The 16,905-nt window shown below is 49.9% G+C and overlaps 1 protein-coding gene across 1 annotated transcript; it reads right to left on the bottom strand.

Annotated features, from left to right (window-relative positions):
- Nucleotides 1–13,647: 13,647 nt before the first annotated feature.
- On the bottom strand, nucleotides 13,648–15,673 carry LOC133899869 (rhomboid-like protein 14, mitochondrial). The gene is made up of 2 exons (XM_062340898.1): nucleotides 15,261–15,673; nucleotides 13,648–14,673 (listed from the first exon to the last, which is right to left on the bottom strand). Exons 1-2 carry the CDS (start codon nucleotides 15,498–15,500, stop codon nucleotides 13,879–13,881), a joined length of 1,035 nt encoding a protein of 344 aa, XP_062196882.1. The 5' UTR covers nucleotides 15,501–15,673; the 3' UTR covers nucleotides 13,648–13,878.
- Between the last annotated feature and the right edge of the window lie 1,232 nt (nucleotides 15,674–16,905).

Genomic DNA, 16,905 nt, shown 5'->3' on the forward strand with positions numbered 1-16,905 from the left:
TGGATCGAGGGAGGCATCCTGCAACCCCCTCGGCCCTTAGACGCTATGAGGCTCTGGAGGCCTAGCCATCTAGAGTCTAGCAACAGTTTGCTGGAGACAAAGCCGACGAGTGGGTTGAGGGAGGTAGCCTACGACCCCCTCAGCCCTTAGCCGCTCAAGGCTCTAGAGGCAGAGCCATCCGAAGCATAGCGATGGTTTGCCGGAGGCGAAGCCGACGAGTGGGCCAAGGGAGGTAGCATGCAACCCCCTCGGTCCTTAGCTGTCACGAGGCTCTGGAGGCAGAGCCATCCAGAGTCTGGTGATGGTTTGCTAAAGGCGAAGCTGACGAGTGGGTCGAGGGAGGCATCCTGCGACCCCCTCGGCCCTTAGCCGCTGTGAGGCTCCGGAGGTAGATCCACCCGAAGCCTGATGACGATTGGAGGAAAAGCCAATGAGTGGGCCAAGGGAGGTATCCTGCGAGCCCCTCGACCCTTAGCCATCACGAGGCTCCAGAGGCAAAGCAATCCAAAGCTTGGTGATGGCTTTCCAGAGGTGAAGCTGATGAGTGGTCCTAGGGAGGCAGCCTGCGACCCCCTAGGGCTTTAGCCGCTGCGAGGTCTAGAGGTAGAGCCATCCGGAGCTTGGTGACGGTTTGCTGGAGGCGAAGTCGATGAGTGGGCCGAGGGAGGCATCCTGTGACCCCTTGGCTCTTAGCCATCATGAGGCTCCAGAAGTAGAGCCACCTGGAGCCTGGCGACAATTTGTCGAAGGAGAAGCCAACGAGTGGGCCAAGGGAGGCAACCTGCCACCCCATCGGCCCTTTAGCCGCCATGAGGCTCCGGAGTCAGAGCCACCTAGAGCCTAGCAACAGTTTGCCAAAGGCGAAGCCGACGAGTGGGCCGAGGGAGGCAGCCTGCGACCCACTCGGCCCTTAGCAGCCATAAGGCTCCGGAGACAGAGCCACTCGGAGCCTAGCGATGATTTGCCGGAGGTGAAGCTGACGAGTGGGCCAAGGGAGGAAGCCTATGACCCCCTCGGCCCTTAGCCGTCATGAGGCTCCAAAGGTAGAGGCATCTGAAGCATGGTGATGGTTTTCCAGAGGTGAAGCCGACGAGTGGGTCGAGGGAGGTAGCCTACGACCCCCTCGGCCCTTAGCCGTCGTGAGGCTCTGTAGGCAGAGCCACCTGGCGCCTGGCGACGGTTTGCTGGAGGGTGTAATTGCTTCGGTGGTGCTTAGTAGCAGTGGATGGTAATTTTGAGGGCTCCAGGTGCGTCTCCGCCATCGAGGATGTCCCTCGAGTGCGTGGCATCTACACTATCGAGGCTATGCCATGCCTTATAAGAGACCTAGGTATACTCTGCCTTCTAGGTGACCTAGTCATGATACGCCCGTAGGTTTGTCTCTGCCACCGATGATGTCCCTCTAGTGCATGGCATACATACTACCGAGGTTATGCAATGCCTTCTAGGTGATCTAGGCATACTCTGCTTTCTAGGTGACTTAGGCATGCTATGCCTGCAAGTGTGCATGCTCCACTACCGACCGAGGCTATGCAATGCCTTCCAGGTGACCTAGGAATACTCTGCCTTCTAGGTGACCTAGGCATGCTATGCCTGCAGGTTTGTAGGCTCCACTGCCTATCGAGCTATAAAATGCTTCTTGGAGACCTAGGATCGATGCCTTTCAGGTGACCTAGGCATGCTATGTATATCGGTACGTGGGCGTATCTGCCACCTGAAGATGTCCCTCGGGTGTAACGCATCTCTGTTGTCGAGGATGTCCCTCCGGTGCGTGGCATTCACACTACCGAGGCTATGTAATGCCTTCCAGGTGACCTAGACATATTCTACCTTCCAAGTGTGTAGGCTCCACTACCTACCAAGGCTATACAATGCTTTCCAGGAGACCTAGGCTCGATGCCTTCCAGGTGACCTAGGCATGCTATGTCTATCGATGCATGGGCGTATCTGCCACCAGAGGATGTCCCTCGGGTGTGACACATCTCTGCTAACGAGGATGTCCCTTTGGTGTGTGGCATCCACACTACTGAGGCTATGCAATGCCTTCCAGGTGATCTAGGCATACTCGACCTTCCAGGTGACCTAGTCATGTTATGCCTACAGGTGTATAGGCTCCACTGCCTATCGAGGCTATGCAATGTCTTCCAGGAGACCTAGACTCGATGCCTTCCAGGTGACCTAGGCATGTTATGCCTATCGGTGCGTGGGCGTATCTACTTCCGCTTCCGAGGATGTCCCTCCAGTGCGTGGCATCCACACTACCGTGGCTATGCTATGCCTTTCATGAAACCTAGGCATACTCTGCCTTCTAGGTGACCTAGGTATGTTAAGCCTGCATGTGTGTAGGCTCCGCTACCTACGGAGGCTATGCAATACCTTCTAGAAGACCTAAGCTCGATGCCTTCTAGATGACCTAGGCATGATATGCCTATAAGTACATGGGCGTCTCCAGTGCTTTACTGCCTACCGAGGATATGCTATGCCTTCCAAAAAACCTAGGCTCGATGCCTTCCAAATGACTTAGGCATGCTATGCCTATAGGTACGTGAGCATCTCCAGTATTGTGTACTATTTGAGAAAGGATGTAGCTTAAGTTTGACAGTCTACTGTTATTAGTGAAAAGCTAGTTACACCATAAGTTATAACTAGGTCAGATGGCTATTCCTAGCACATGCCAAACTACGACATAACTTAAGTCTTGTTGTCTACTGCTGATCAGAGATATACCTTTAAGTTAAGTTTATGTACCTCTGGCGTCAAGGCTTATGCCTTCGACTTGTCAAAGGGTCTTGTTGGCTATGTGCTATATGGAGTTTGCGAGCAAGGGCAAAATTCGAACTAAGTCTAGTACACTACTGTCGAACTTTGATATAACTTAGGTTTTACTATCTACGGGTTTCACTGGGCAATTATCGGCCGTAAGGGATTTCAACAACTAGGATTGCTACCTTCTATGTGCGCTGATCTTACTATATGAAAGATTAGTCAGCTAGACAAGCTATTACTAGGGAGTTATAGGCGTACCTTTGCCAAAATAAGGCCTCCTTGGCAGAGTCAGAGGCCTGGAGGCCCTCATAGCCCGTAGCGAGGGAAGGGCTGATCCTTTTGGCCTATAAAGCCTCCGGAGGCCTCAGTCGGCCCCTGGAGGATTTTGGCCTGCAAACCTCTAGAGCACCCCGGACCCTCCTGCTAGGGCCTAACATCCTTTTATCATGACCGACTCTACCCTCGCCGACCCTAACATGGGAAGGATCGCCGAGGGCTCCGATGATCCAGAGTTTAGGGTGGGGCAACCCCCATGTGGGAGACCCGTCGGGCTCCACTGAGGCCGGGCCGTTGGTGTGACTCAGTCCTCATCGCTGGGTATTGTATCGATGGTGGAGCCGGTAGTGGCATAGCTGGCCAAAGGGGACTCAAGGAGGCCCGAAGACCTGATCTACGACATGCTCCAGTTTCACAACCCCTAGGTTGCTCGTTACTGGTTTTTCACCCGTCAAGTGTCCTAGCTGACTCCCGAGGTATTCCTCCTAGAAAGCTATGAGGGTTCGACAACCATCTGTGTGGTGGCCATGTCCGGCCCCGTGCAAAATACACTGGCACCCTTTCTGGTGGTACTGGAGCCTGTGGTTGGCGTCGTGGGCGCTAGCAGGGATTGCTCGTACCGGAGCCCATGGTCCCCCTGGGTCCGTTTTCCACCAGGGGAGGCCGATGCGGCTGCCATGTGACCAAGTTCTCGGAGCCGGAGTGGTCCTGGCTATGCCTTCGAGACTGTGGCGAATTCGGAGCCCCTTGCACAAGGTCAATGTTGTGATCGCCGCGTTAACGGTGCAGGCGAGGCCTGTGCACCCCGGGATCTTGGTCGGAGCCTCGTTCCGCCAAAGGGGGTCGAGGAGGTTGTCGGTCAACCAAACTCTCCGAAGATGTCGGCTCGACAAAGGTGCTTTGGGTATCATCACAGGAGACGCCTTGGGGCTGGGCCCAGGCATGGGTGCCCTTGGGCTCGAGTGCCTAGAACTAATTGAGGGCGGCCTGCCTGGCTACGGCCTCGGGCGTAACTTCCTAGGGTGCAACGAGGTCCTCGCCGTGCCACTGCTGGAAGACCTTCGCATCGGCCTAGAGCTCCATGCCAACCCAAGCTATTGGGTCGGTGCTGTCTAGAGAGTCGATGTTCCACCTAGCTGCGAAGCTGGTGGGGGCACATGGTATGCTTGGTTGCAGCTGTCATGCATATTTTTGCATGGGTGCGGCGGTGAACAATGACCTCTATGGTTAGCATCTTGGTGTTTTTGGTGGTGTCCTACCTCCCCTGGTACTTCTATGTTCAGCTCCCCACGAACGGCGCACTGTTGGCGCAAGAATATGTCTTCCGCGAATAATTTCGACGAGAGTACACTCACAGGAGTGTGCTCAAGCTTGAAGAAGAAGTGGAGAGGGAGGAACACTAGATATGTGATGGTAAAAAAGGATTAGTCCCTTGGTCTGATGGCCAAGGACCTGTATTGTAGTACTATGCAGGGTGTAAATGTACAAATATACCCTTACAAAGATAGCGATACAAACCATCGCTATCCCGCAGGGACCTAGAACCGGTCAAATCACTCGGCATGGGTCTAGGTAGGATGTATTTTACCCCTAACCAGAAGATATTATCTACCGTGGTAATACTGTAGTGCAAGTGGCCCTAGGGATGTGATGCCCAGCCAATCGCCTATTGCAGCGCCTCACTGTCCATGGTGTCAGCCCGGCCCCCACTTACACTTGGGATGTCAGAACAGCTCTCACATGCATCGCATTGAATGCCGATCACTTCGTTGTTAGAGGAGGATAGCTGGTGGGCCCCCTCTGGTTGGTCTTTCTCCAAGATCAGAGGGCCCCTCCCTCCGGATTTCGGGGGAGCCTACCCAGGCTCCGGGAGACTAGGGCTCTAGAAGGCCGTGGCTTCGGGGGCGTCGAGGGCTCTGGGAGATAGGGGCTCTGGGAGACTAGGGCTCTGGGAGGCTGTTGCTTCGGGGGCGTCGAGGGCTCCGAGAGATAGGGGCTCCGGAAGGCCGTGGCTTCGGGGGCGTCGAGGGCTCTAGGAGATAGGAGCTTTGGGAGGCTGTGGCTTCAGGGGCATCGAGGACTTCGGGAGACAAGGGCTCCGAGAGGTTGTGTCTTTGAGGGTGTTGAGGGTCCCTAGAGACAACCCCACCCTCCTTACAACTTCTTCTTTCGTCTTGGGGATAGCTTCCGGAGGGACCTACGGCCTCCGGAAGCTAGACTTTCTTCTATGGAGTTGAAACCCAAGGGTTCCGATGGAGCTCCTGGTGGCGACCTTTTAGCGATATCTACGGGCTGGGGTATTTCCCTCCAATAGTTACTGATAGTTGATTGAGTTGTACTCTCCAGTGAACTACAATGTCTCCAACTAAAATGTGATTTCTTGAACCACAAGTGATTTCTCTTGAAGATAGCCTTCTCAATATGTAAAATGTGATTTCTCTTGAATCGTAAGTTCGATTTTTAATCCGTTTGAAGCATATTATTAAAAAAAAATATGCTTAACAAAACAAGATTCATGAATACTATGTTTCGACTATATATATGTGTATACATACATATATATATATGTATATGTGTGTATATATATATATGTATATAGAATAGCTTATTTGTGGTCGGGTATAGAATAGCTTATTCTATAGCCACATATGTTTACGATAATAGAAGTAGAAATTTAAGATACTTGGATCACAGATTTACAACATTAGATTTTACCACATCAATTGATATTTACGATAGATTTGCCATAAACTTGTAATAAATCACATGTCAAGTTATCGTAAATCTTTGTGTTACATGTCGTAAATTACGATATCATGCAAGGGTATTCTATAGCCGGCCACAAAATATGCTTAACAAAACAAGATACACGAAGGCTATGTTCTGATAAAAAAATTAAATAATTGCAATTATAATTTCTTTAATTATGTCAAAAAATTTGTCAATATGACTGTTGTGACTAAAAGGTTATGATTCACTGCACTACTGAGTTATGATTCAGTACGTTTCGATGATCTTTCACTGAATCACGATCTTATCCACTATGAGTTACTATCAATTATGACAAGGGACGCTTCTAAGATACAATCATATCCATCATGAATTTCGATTAGTTACAATTAGGTTCTTCACAAAGTTTTCAATACTTGTGATCAAAATTTTCATAATTACGATTGTTGTTACTATATAGTTGAGATCGTTTATACTACTGAATTACGATAAGGTATTTTTACTGAAATTTCATAGAATCATGATCCTATCCGCTACGAGTATTTTTGGTTACTATCATATACAACATGAATTATTATCGGTTATGGTTAGATTATCTAATAAAGTCTACTACGAGTAACGATCAGTTATGATTTGGTTATAACTAATTATCACGTTTTGTTGCGATAGTTATAATTGAGAATAGTTGTGATTATCGGATAACGACTAACCTGCACGTTAGTTGCGACCTGTAACAATGCTGAGTTACAGTGGTTATCACTGAAAATAACGTTAAAAATCACTACAATTACGATGTTGGTTAAACGATTACAACAAGCTTTAAACATGTTAGTTACGACAAGTTAATAAGCTATTACCGATGCGACGGTAACAACAGTTAAGATTGTCAAGGCTCCAAAATTACTATTCTTGCCGATTGTAATTAATTGCAATTTCCTTTGTTATCCGATTACTACCGTTTGGGTTCCCTCGAGATTTGCAAGATACAGGTTGGTGCACAGGCGGTTGGTGAGATCCAAGTTGGCGCATGGTAGGTGGAAAGCCAGGTTGGTTGGCACGTGAGGAGCAGAAGCTGGCTCGCTGAGTTGGCTAGGCGCAACTGTTGGAGCAAGAGATCGTCTTGTCTCAGCAAGTACGACGAGAGTTTCTTCTAAGGAGGAAACTCAAACTTGAAGACGAAGTTTGAGAAGAAGGAACACCACAAATGTATTGATAGTAGAAAAATGGATCGGTCTGGAGGAGTATCACAGCGTGGTTTAGTGCTTGAGCACCTCTGTGTCCTGTGTGTTGCCTTGAGCGTTCTCCTGATGACCTCCTCCCATCCCAGATGACCATGACCCCCTATTTATAGGGTGATACATAGCTTAGTGTACAAATTATCACGATGTACAAATATCTAAGGCATGGCCGAATTACTGGGTCTTATCCTGGATAACAACTTTTTACCATACATAGAAGATAAATATCTACTGTGGTAACTATTGTGGTGCCTGCCCCCCTGAGAGGTGAGCCAGTCGCCAATTGCGGCCCTACGCCACTCTGCCGGGGTATCAGGACGACTTTCATCACACTGGAGTGTCACGATAAGCACCACTTGCACTGGCATTAATCGCCCATCACCTCGCATCACGCATCAGGTTGGCTACAGGGGGTGTCCTTCCTTCCCTAATATTATCTTCGGAGACCGGCTACATCTTTAGACTTCAGAAGGCCGCATGCGCATTGGAGGGGTGGCCGGAAGGGGTCCGTAGCCTCCGGGGGCCAGGCCTCCTACTGAGAGTCTGGAGGCCGAAGGCTCTAGAGGGACTTACTGTAGCTTCAAGTCTTCGGAAGGCTACGTACGTGCCAGAGGTGGCCCGAAGGGGTCCGTAGCCTCCGGGGGTCAGGCCTCCCGCTGAGGGTCCAAAGACCGAAGGCTCTGGATGGACCTTTGATAGCGATCATCAACTATTGTAGAGGAAAACTACCTCCAGCCTGGGCTTGTAACAAGAATGCCCGAAGGCCATTCCCTATCCCTAAGGAGATTTTCGGCAGGAACTGCGGGCGTTGATGGCGAAACTCAAGGCTGATGGTGCATTGGTGGTGGTGACACGCCCTGGGGTTATGCTGAGGTCGGAGGTGCAGCCGGCGTCGAAGTCGAAATCGAAGACCGAAGACGTATTAAGCAGAGGAGGCACGCTCCGGAGCCTATTGGAGTTGGTGTATACGGTATCGCGACCCGAGGCCGGAGGGGCGTCAGTGGAGGTGATGCGCTCCGGGGTCCGTGCCGAGGCTGATTTAGATTCTTCAGACTTTTTTGGTGATGAGTCTTCTCGCCATTTAAATTTGTCAGAGTGGGGGATTATGTGTGGGATCGGGGAATCCCCACATTCGCCTATTTGAGGACGGTAGGATGGGATGTGTCACTGGCATGTTCTGACTGTATAATGCGTGGGTTCGTTTAGGGTCTTGTGCCCACGCCCCTGGCATGCGCCGAAAGGAGTCTAGGTCATCAATGTGATGGGACGTTCGTGCAAGAAAATGAGGCGTTGCTGTGGGATGTTGCCATGTGTCGGTGGAATGATCAGGATATGGCCACGGGCCCCCAGAGATTAATGAGGGACGCCATGGAGCAACGCCGCGTTGGTTCTATTTTATCTCCCAGGTGTACGTGATTGCTTGGCCCGGATATAAAGTTGGGGTCACCCAGCTAGATTTACCACTGCCTCATGAGCGAGTACTCAACCTTGACTTTGAACATGGCATCATCTTCCTCCTCATCCTCTTCGGAAATGTCGATGATCTCGACTGCTTTTACTGGGGCTGGGCCATCTCGGGCAACGGCAGTGGCGCCAGTGGCCGTCCTACTTCCGTCCCAGCGGGATGGATAGCTGCCTGTCGCCCCAGCTCAACCCCCAGTTCGGGAGACCACGCCTGTCGAGATTATCGATATTTCCGACGACAGTGAGGAGATCGACTGGGATATCCTGCGGAGGGAGAGAGATGAGGAGGAGCAGGCTTCGACGGCGAGGGAGGAGGCCGGGAAGAAGGGGGAGGAGGCCCCGACGGTGGCTCCTTCGGTTTGTTCTTCATCTTTCGACAGCTCAGTGGCCGGCTACTGTATCCATGCGTGACCCCTGTCGGGATCTGAAAGAGGGGAAGGGGGCCATTGGGGGTGCTTCGTGGACATCACTGTCTTGCCGTTCAACTATAGCCCTGCCGCGGGCCATAGTTGCCTTTTGCCACCTTGTACTCTTTCTCCCCCTGGTTTGGTCTTTCGGGGTCTGTCTCCTCTGTGGCAGCCTTTGTACTGTTGCTTCTTTGTATGCATCCTCCGGATGCATGATTTATTTAATAATACAATTTGAACCTTTAGGGGCGATTGTATATCTTTTTGGGCAGAAGTGTAAGGGGATCCTTCGAGCAGGTGATCGCATGTCTATGTGCCTTCGTGTCGTGCTTCTTCGTCCCCTTCATAGGTGATGGCTAGTTTTTCAGATGATCGAGGTACCGAGCTTTTGCATAGATCATTGACGGCTTCATTCCTTCCTGGGGAGAGGTGGCCTCGGGAACCTGGTAGTGGTAGACACGTAGAGTAACTAAGGAGGGCCGGACGAAGCAGTGGCGACCTAGTTGTTCTCATTGCGTACTCCTCGAGTTCAGTGTTGGTAGGGTCTTCTTCCAATTTTGTTCCATATTTCCGACCCAATGAAGTCCATCTGGAACCTTAGGGGACAAGCTCCGGAGGTGGTCTGCTACCCTCTGGGTTCTTAGCCGCTGCCTGGCTCTAGAGGCAACTCGTCCAAAGCTTGGCGACGACGTGTCGGAGGCGAAGCTGAAGGCTAGACGGGAGAGGTGGTCCTCGACCACCTCGGCCCTTAGCTGCTGCCTGGCTCCGGAGGTGATTCATCCAGAGCCTAGCGACGACGTGTCGGAGGCGAAGCCGAAGGCCAGACAAGAGATGTGGTCCTTGAACCCCTCGGCCCTTAGCCGTTACCTGGCTCCGGAGGTAATCCGCCCGGAGCCTAGCGACGGTGTGTCGGAGGCGAATCTGAAGGCTAGAAGGGAGAGGTGGTCCTCGACCACCTCGGGCTTTAGCCGCTGCCCAGCTTCGAAGGTGATCCGTTCGGAGCCTGGCAACGGCATGTTGGAGGTGAAACCGAAGGCTAGACGGGAGAGGTGGTCCTCGACCCCCTCGGCCCTTAGACGTTGCCTAACTCCGGAGGTAATCTGTCCGGAGCCTAGCATCGGTGTGCTGGAAGCTACTGCCCCTGCAATGAACAATTGGGGATTCCATACTATTTCTCTTGCCACACAGAGTGGGCTTTTACTTAATATTAGCATGATCTTCATAAACGACGTATGAATTGTGTCTTAGATGAGGCTGTAGGGTAATGACTTTATCTTTTACCATACGTGTTTGAGTCACGTGGGCCATACCTCTTCCTGCGGGGAGGGGGATTTATACCCCTTTGATCTGTTGGCTGTGGCTCTCGGAGGCTAGTGGGTTTCACACTTCTCCGACATGAAGGCGTTTGCCTTCAAGATGCCGAGAGGTTTTGTTCGATAGGTCTTTTTTAGAACCTCTCCGTCTGGCGGAGATTTTTTTTGGAAGACATCCCCATTTGCGGGGGTTTTTGAAGACTCTCCATCTTGCAGAGGTTTTTGCAAGGCTCTTCGTCATGCGGAGGTTTTGTAAGACTCTCCGTCTTGCGGAGGCTTGGTAAGACTCTCAGTCTTACAGAGGATTCTCTGTTTTGTCAGAGGTTTAGTAGGTCTCTCCATTTTGTTGGAGGCTTTTTGTAAGAATTTCCGTCTCGCGGAGGTTTTCGGAAGTTTCTTCGTTTTTGCCGGAGGCTTTTTAAGACTCTCCATTTTTGCCGGAGCTTTCGCAGGCTCTCCGTTTTTGCTGGAGGTTTTGTAGGTCTCTCCGTCTTTGCTGGAGGTTTTGTAGGACTCTCCGTTTTTGCCGGAGCTTTCACAGGACTCTCTATTTTTGCCATAGGTTTTGTAAGATTCTCCATTTTTGCCAGAGGTTTTGTAAGGCTCTTCTTTTTTGCCGGAGGTTTTTGTAGGTTTCTTTGTTTTTACCGAAGGTTTTGTAGGGCTCTCCGTTTTGTCAGAGATTTTTTAGGACTCTCTATTTTTGCCGGAGATTTTGTATACCCTTTGGCATGTATTAATGCCGAAGGCTCCACACACTATCAGAGCTACGCAATACCTTCAAGGAAATCTAGGCAGTCTTGCCTTCCAGGTGACCTAGGCATGCTACACCCGCGGTATGTAGGCATATCGTGCTCCAGAGAAAATGCCCCAGTGCATCGTAACACTGTCCAACAAGGGTGTGCCCTGGCGCGTGACATTTATACGACCGAAGCTATGCAATACCTTCTAGAAAACCTTGGCATAATCTGCCCTCTGGGTGACCTAGGCATGCGGCACAGCTGCAGGCATAGGTTTTTGTATGGTTATGTACTAGTTAAGTTTTGCAGCCTACTGTTGGCAATAAGCAGCTAATTGTAGCATAAGACAAAGCTAGGTCGGATGACTATTCATAACTCATGTCGAATGAAGATGTAACTTAAGTTCTACTGCTTACTGCTAAACAGGGACATAATCTAGATTTACCATTTCTACTTAGTGGCTATCTACTATAAAAACTTCTAGCAGTAAGGTTGGAGACCTCCAACATATTTTGAGCTTACCGTACGAAAGATAGACTAGCTAGGTAAACTATCGATAGGTAATAGTGGGCGTACCTTTGCCATAATAAGGCCTCTATTATGAGGCTTAAAGACCTCGAAGCCTACGACTAGGTCGGGAGAGGTGGTCCTTGACCCCCTCGGTCCTTAGCCGTTGCCTGGCTTAGGAGGTAATTCACCGGAGTCTAGCGATGGTATCTGTCGGAGGTGGAGCCGAAGGCTAGTCGAGAGAGGTGGTCCTCGACCCCTTCGGCCCTTAGCCATTGCCCGGCTCCGGAGGTAATCCATCGGGAGCCTGGCGACAGCGTTCTCTGACTCAGTCCTCGTCGCTGGGATATTGCACCATCGGTGGCGGAGTTGGTGGCGACGGAGCGGGGTCGGAGGGCCAGGGATTTTCCTGGGAGTTTGCCCCAGGCTTCCAACCCTTGTACCGTCCTTCGCCAATTCCCTCTGTGGCCAGGTATCCTACTTATCTTCTGAGGTACTCCTCCCGGAAGGTCGTGAGGGTTCGACAGTCGTTGGTATTGTGGCCGCGCCTTGGTCCGTGCAAGATGCATCCGTATGCCTTCGGCGGTACCGGAGCTTGTGGTTGACGTTGAGGTCGCTACCGGGGGCCGCGTGCCCTAGAGCCAATGGTTTCCCCAGGGCCTCCTTTCCTTTGGGGAGGCCGTCGAGGTCGTCTGGTGAACCGGTTTTTGGAGCCGGAGTGGCACCGACTACGCCTCCCTAGACGAGGTGGACTTGGGGTCCCTGCACGCGATTGGCGTCACGAGGGCTACGTCGGGGGGCACTGGCGGGGTCTGCGCACTCCGAAGCCTTGCGTCTCCTCGGAACCCACTTTCGCTGGAGGGGCCCGAGGACGTTGGGTAGATAGATTCTCTGAAAATGTTGGCTCCCCCGGGGCATCCAAGATGCTGTCGAAGAAGATACCTTGGGACCAAGTCCAGGCGGAAACATTCCTAAGTTCGATCGCCCAGAACCACTGGAAAGCGGCTTGCTTGGCTGTGACCTCAGCCGCGACCTCTCCTGGTGCAGCGAGGTCTTCACCATGCAGAGGCTGGAAAGGCTCCATACCGTCTAGAGTTTCCGTATCGACCCAAGGTTCTGGGTCGGTCAAGGCCGGAGGAACGCCGTCCCATATGGCAGCTGGGTTGGAGGGTACACGTGGTGTGCATGGCTGAGACAGCCACGCATATGGTTGCATGGTTACAATGGTGGATATGGCGGCTAGCACGTTAGTGATTTTTCTGGTGGATTCCTACCTCTCTTTAGCATTTTTGTGTTCGCCTCCCCATGAATGGCGCGCTGTTGGAGCAAGAGATCGTTTTGCTCTAGCAAGTACGGCGGAAGTTTCTTCTAATGAGACTCAAGCTTGGAGATGAAATTTGAGAGAAAGAAACACGACAAATGTATTGATAGTAGAAAAATGGATCAATCTAGGGAGAGTATCACAGCGTGGTTTAGTGCTTAGATACCTCTGTGTCCTGTGTATTGCCTTGAGTGTTCTCCTAGTGACCTCCTCCCTTTTCAGATGGCCACAATCCACTATTTATAGGGTGATAAGTAGATTAGTGTATAAGTTATCACGATGTACAAATATCTAGGATCTGGTTAAATTACTAGACCTTATCATGAATAACTACCTTTTATCCTATATAGAAGATAAATATCTACTGTGGTAGCTATTATGATGTTTGCCCCCTAAGGGGTGAGCCAGTCGCCAATTGCGGCCCGACGCCGCTCTGTCGGGGGTGTCAGGATGACTTTCATCGCACTGGGGTGTCAGGATAAGCACCACTTGCACCGACATTAATCACGCGTCACCTCGCGTCAGGTCAGCTGCAGGGGTGTCCTTTCGTCCCTAATATAATTTCCGGAGACCGGCTGCATCTTTAGGCTTTGAAAGGCCGCATAGGCATCGGAGGGGTGGCCCAAAGGGGTCCGTAGCCTCCGGAGGCCGGACCTCTTGCTGAGAGTCCAAAGGCCGAAGGCTCTGGAGGGACTTGCTGTAGCTTCAAGTCTTCAGAAGGTCACGTACGTGCCGGAGAGGAGCTCGAAGGGATCCGCAGCCTCCAGGGGCCAAACCTCCCGCTAAGGGTCCGAATACCGAAGGCTCCGAAGGAATCTTTGATAGCGATCGTCAACCATTAGGCTCAGACTGATCTATTTTTCCCTAACACAATTGTAAGTGCAGTTAATATATATATATAAATATAGACAATAGAACAGCCTACAGAATGGGGCTATATCAGTAGCAGTCTCCTTCAAATGGTGAGGAAAATCTCAAATTATGTAAAGAATTCCTCATCATCAGAAGAACCAAATGTGTTGAAACTATCTAGCAGAGGAATGGAAACGCCAGTCTTCATAAGGGATAAGCTTGTTAAGCACCACACAATCTTTGTACTGGTAGCAATGGTTTACATCATCTGCCAAACCTTTGCAGCCTCCTACGGCGTATCTCCTCAACTGAGAGCTCCACGTTGCCCCCAGCTTGATGATGCTGCCTCCGTGAAAAAGCACGGTCCTCACGTGCATTACTGCACATCTCACAGACATCTGTGGCAAGTGAGTTGTCATAGGTGCAGGTTGAGCATCTCCAGATACCTTGAGGGGTCTCTCTTGCTGATGCACGGCGCCCAACCCTGCCTCGGCCTGTTATGTGGCCCTGAGAACGGACAGATCTTAGAAGTCTCTGAGCAAATTTCACTGGCCAACTCACAACCTTCGTAACACTTGAAATCAGAAGAGAGAGTGGGTCTGGCCCGTTGAATGAGCGCTCCAGCCAAAGGTAGACCAGTCCAGCAAGTATACCACCAAGATGGCCAAGAAAGGATGTCCCGGGAATGAAAGCCTGAATGAGGACTAGTTCAGCCCATGCAGCATACTTTGATGGAATAACCATCCCATGCAGGTAGACAAAATCGTCGGACCAGGCATTCAGCACAACCTTCATACCAAATAGCACACCAGAGAATCCAACAGCATATTGATCATAATACGTTGTATCATCACCAAGCAAGAGTAAGCCTTTGGACAAGAGCAGCGTGATGCCCTGCGACAGGCCAAGCAGTGCAGCAACCATGGAAGCAAACTTGGTACTACCCATTGATGTTTCAAGCTGTATGCCCTTCCACAAGAGAGATGTCATGTTGTAGAAGAGGTGAGTTTCACTCAAGTGGTAGAAAGCTGACAGGAAGAAGCGCGTCAAGTCGCCGTACTGCAACAATGTTCATCATAATTAGTCAGGGTACTTCGAAGTTCGAATTGAATACAGAGCTATCTGTATGATTGCAAGACTAAGGAAACTTATTGGATGCTTGTGTCCTAGCACAGTTTGTGTGTAATCAAACGCAACTCTGAAGATTATCGCAGCAATGGAAAATAAAAACAACTTCATAATTTACTGGTTGCTCTTCTTCATTCCCCTTTTCTACCACATACCTTACCATACCACAATATTACCACAAACACATACTAGGTTCAATTGGGAGATGGAACCTAGGCTAGTACCCTTCATATCAAATTTCCCCAATTGTATCTAGCACGGTAATAGGAAATTAGCACATTTAACTAATCAGCTAAACCTGGCATGGTAAACCGGGAAAGCCGTCGAAGTGCGATTGCACAACACAGTGCTCAAATTGTACCGTATTGATAAAAAAAAATTCGATCTTAAATAACCCTAGAATGCATAAACGGTTGATCCTTCGCCGCGTGCTGCGAAATTTTCTAGCAGCGCGACAGCACCTACACAGAATTCCACCATCTAATTGAGCGGATGTAGATAGATTGGCAGACGGGTACCTTCATGATGAGGTGCGGGTTGAAAGAGGCGCGTTGGAGCGAGGGGAGGAGCCCGTCGAGCGCGCCGGGGCGGAGGTAGACCAGCGCGTTGGCGGCGAGCAGCGCCGCGGTGACGGGCGGGCGGGCGGCGCCCGCGGGGCCGTACTCGAGCAGCACCTGCAGCGCCAGCACCGGCAGCAGCCCCCTCGACCCCTCCAGGCCGGAGCCGCGCCGCCGGCCGCTGCTCATGCCGGACCCCATCTACGAACAAAAGACACACGCAGCCGACACGCAACCTGTGGCTCCTCTGTGCTCCGATCGCCCTGCGGCTCCGGACTCCTTTTATTTCTGGATTGGTTTTGGGATTTTGGTTCCCTTCTTTCTTCGGGCGCAAGAGATGGAGGCGAGGCGGGCGAACCTTCCGGAAGAATAAGGGGCGGTTTGGTTAGGGGTAAAGGAGGGAGCTCCTTAAATTTTGGTCGTGTTTTAAAATTTGGTTTCCGTTTAATTTAAGATTAATTTAGTTATACTTAAAAAATTTAATCGGTTAAAAATTTTCTATAGTATTTTTTAAATCTCGGACGACCAATTTAGCACTAACCTAATTTAGCCTATAAATAAATTTTAACTTAACCTGTTAAGATAAAAAACTAAACAACCTCTAAAACTATCACTATATCATTTAGTCCCGCAGCTCTGCCCCAGTTCCCTTCGCCTATCTCTTCCCCTTTTCTTTCTTCAATAAATAAATTCATTTTTTATTTTTATAGGAAAACCCCTTTTGCTCTATCGAGTGATAACTGATAAGGTTTTTAGGTAGCAGGCATAATTATGTTATCACAAGCAGGCTTACTCATCCAACTCCTACTGTACTATCTTATTTGGCGGATTTTCTTCTCGAATAAATTGTGCTCCCCAGGTCTCTGAGACCTCAGACACCCTCATTCATAGCCGACACCTCATAACGCCTTGTCTGGATCGACTCTATTGACGCATACGGATCTACGTGTTGGAATGCCAATGAAAAAAAGCAGCATGTTGTGCAAGATCTCTAATGCCCTCTTGTTGCACACTGTCACTATTTTCAGTTCATCCTGGTCTCAAGCCTTGAACTAATCACGGAGTCAAGAATGGCCCTTGCAGTCTGTCTCTTTCCTGGCTAGTTAAGCGGTGGGATCCTGAACTGCCACGGTGGCCTTTTTTTTATTCATATCTATTCGCAGACAAATATCTCAGATCTGTTTAGTGGAACTCTCACATAGTTTCTCAGTTAGAATTAGAGGGACTCTATCAAACAGTAGTTTTTAGTTTTTAGTTTTTAGCTTCCTGAGTAGAATCCTTACGAGTGATTCTCTGAGATGAATTGAAGTTAAAAAGTTAAAAAAAAACAGTTTCCTCTTATTCACTTTTCGCACATAATCACTTCCTTTATATATTTTATTTTAAAAAATTACTATAGAATCACTTTCTTCAGAAAATTATTTTACACATAAAATTTAAATCAGAGAGAGCTCACTAAATATGCTTAATTACTTTATGGATTCGACGTAACAAAAGAACGGTAGCTTGACCGTCTTGCTCCACCACTGATCACAATTGTACTATTGTGCGCCCATCTAGGATATTGGAGCATGATTCAATGAAAAAAGGGGTATGGTTTCGCTAG

This window comes from Phragmites australis, chromosome 2 (genome assembly GCF_958298935.1).
Source record: "Phragmites australis chromosome 2, lpPhrAust1.1, whole genome shotgun sequence".
Taxonomy (NCBI): domain Eukaryota; kingdom Viridiplantae; phylum Streptophyta; class Magnoliopsida; order Poales; family Poaceae; genus Phragmites; species Phragmites australis.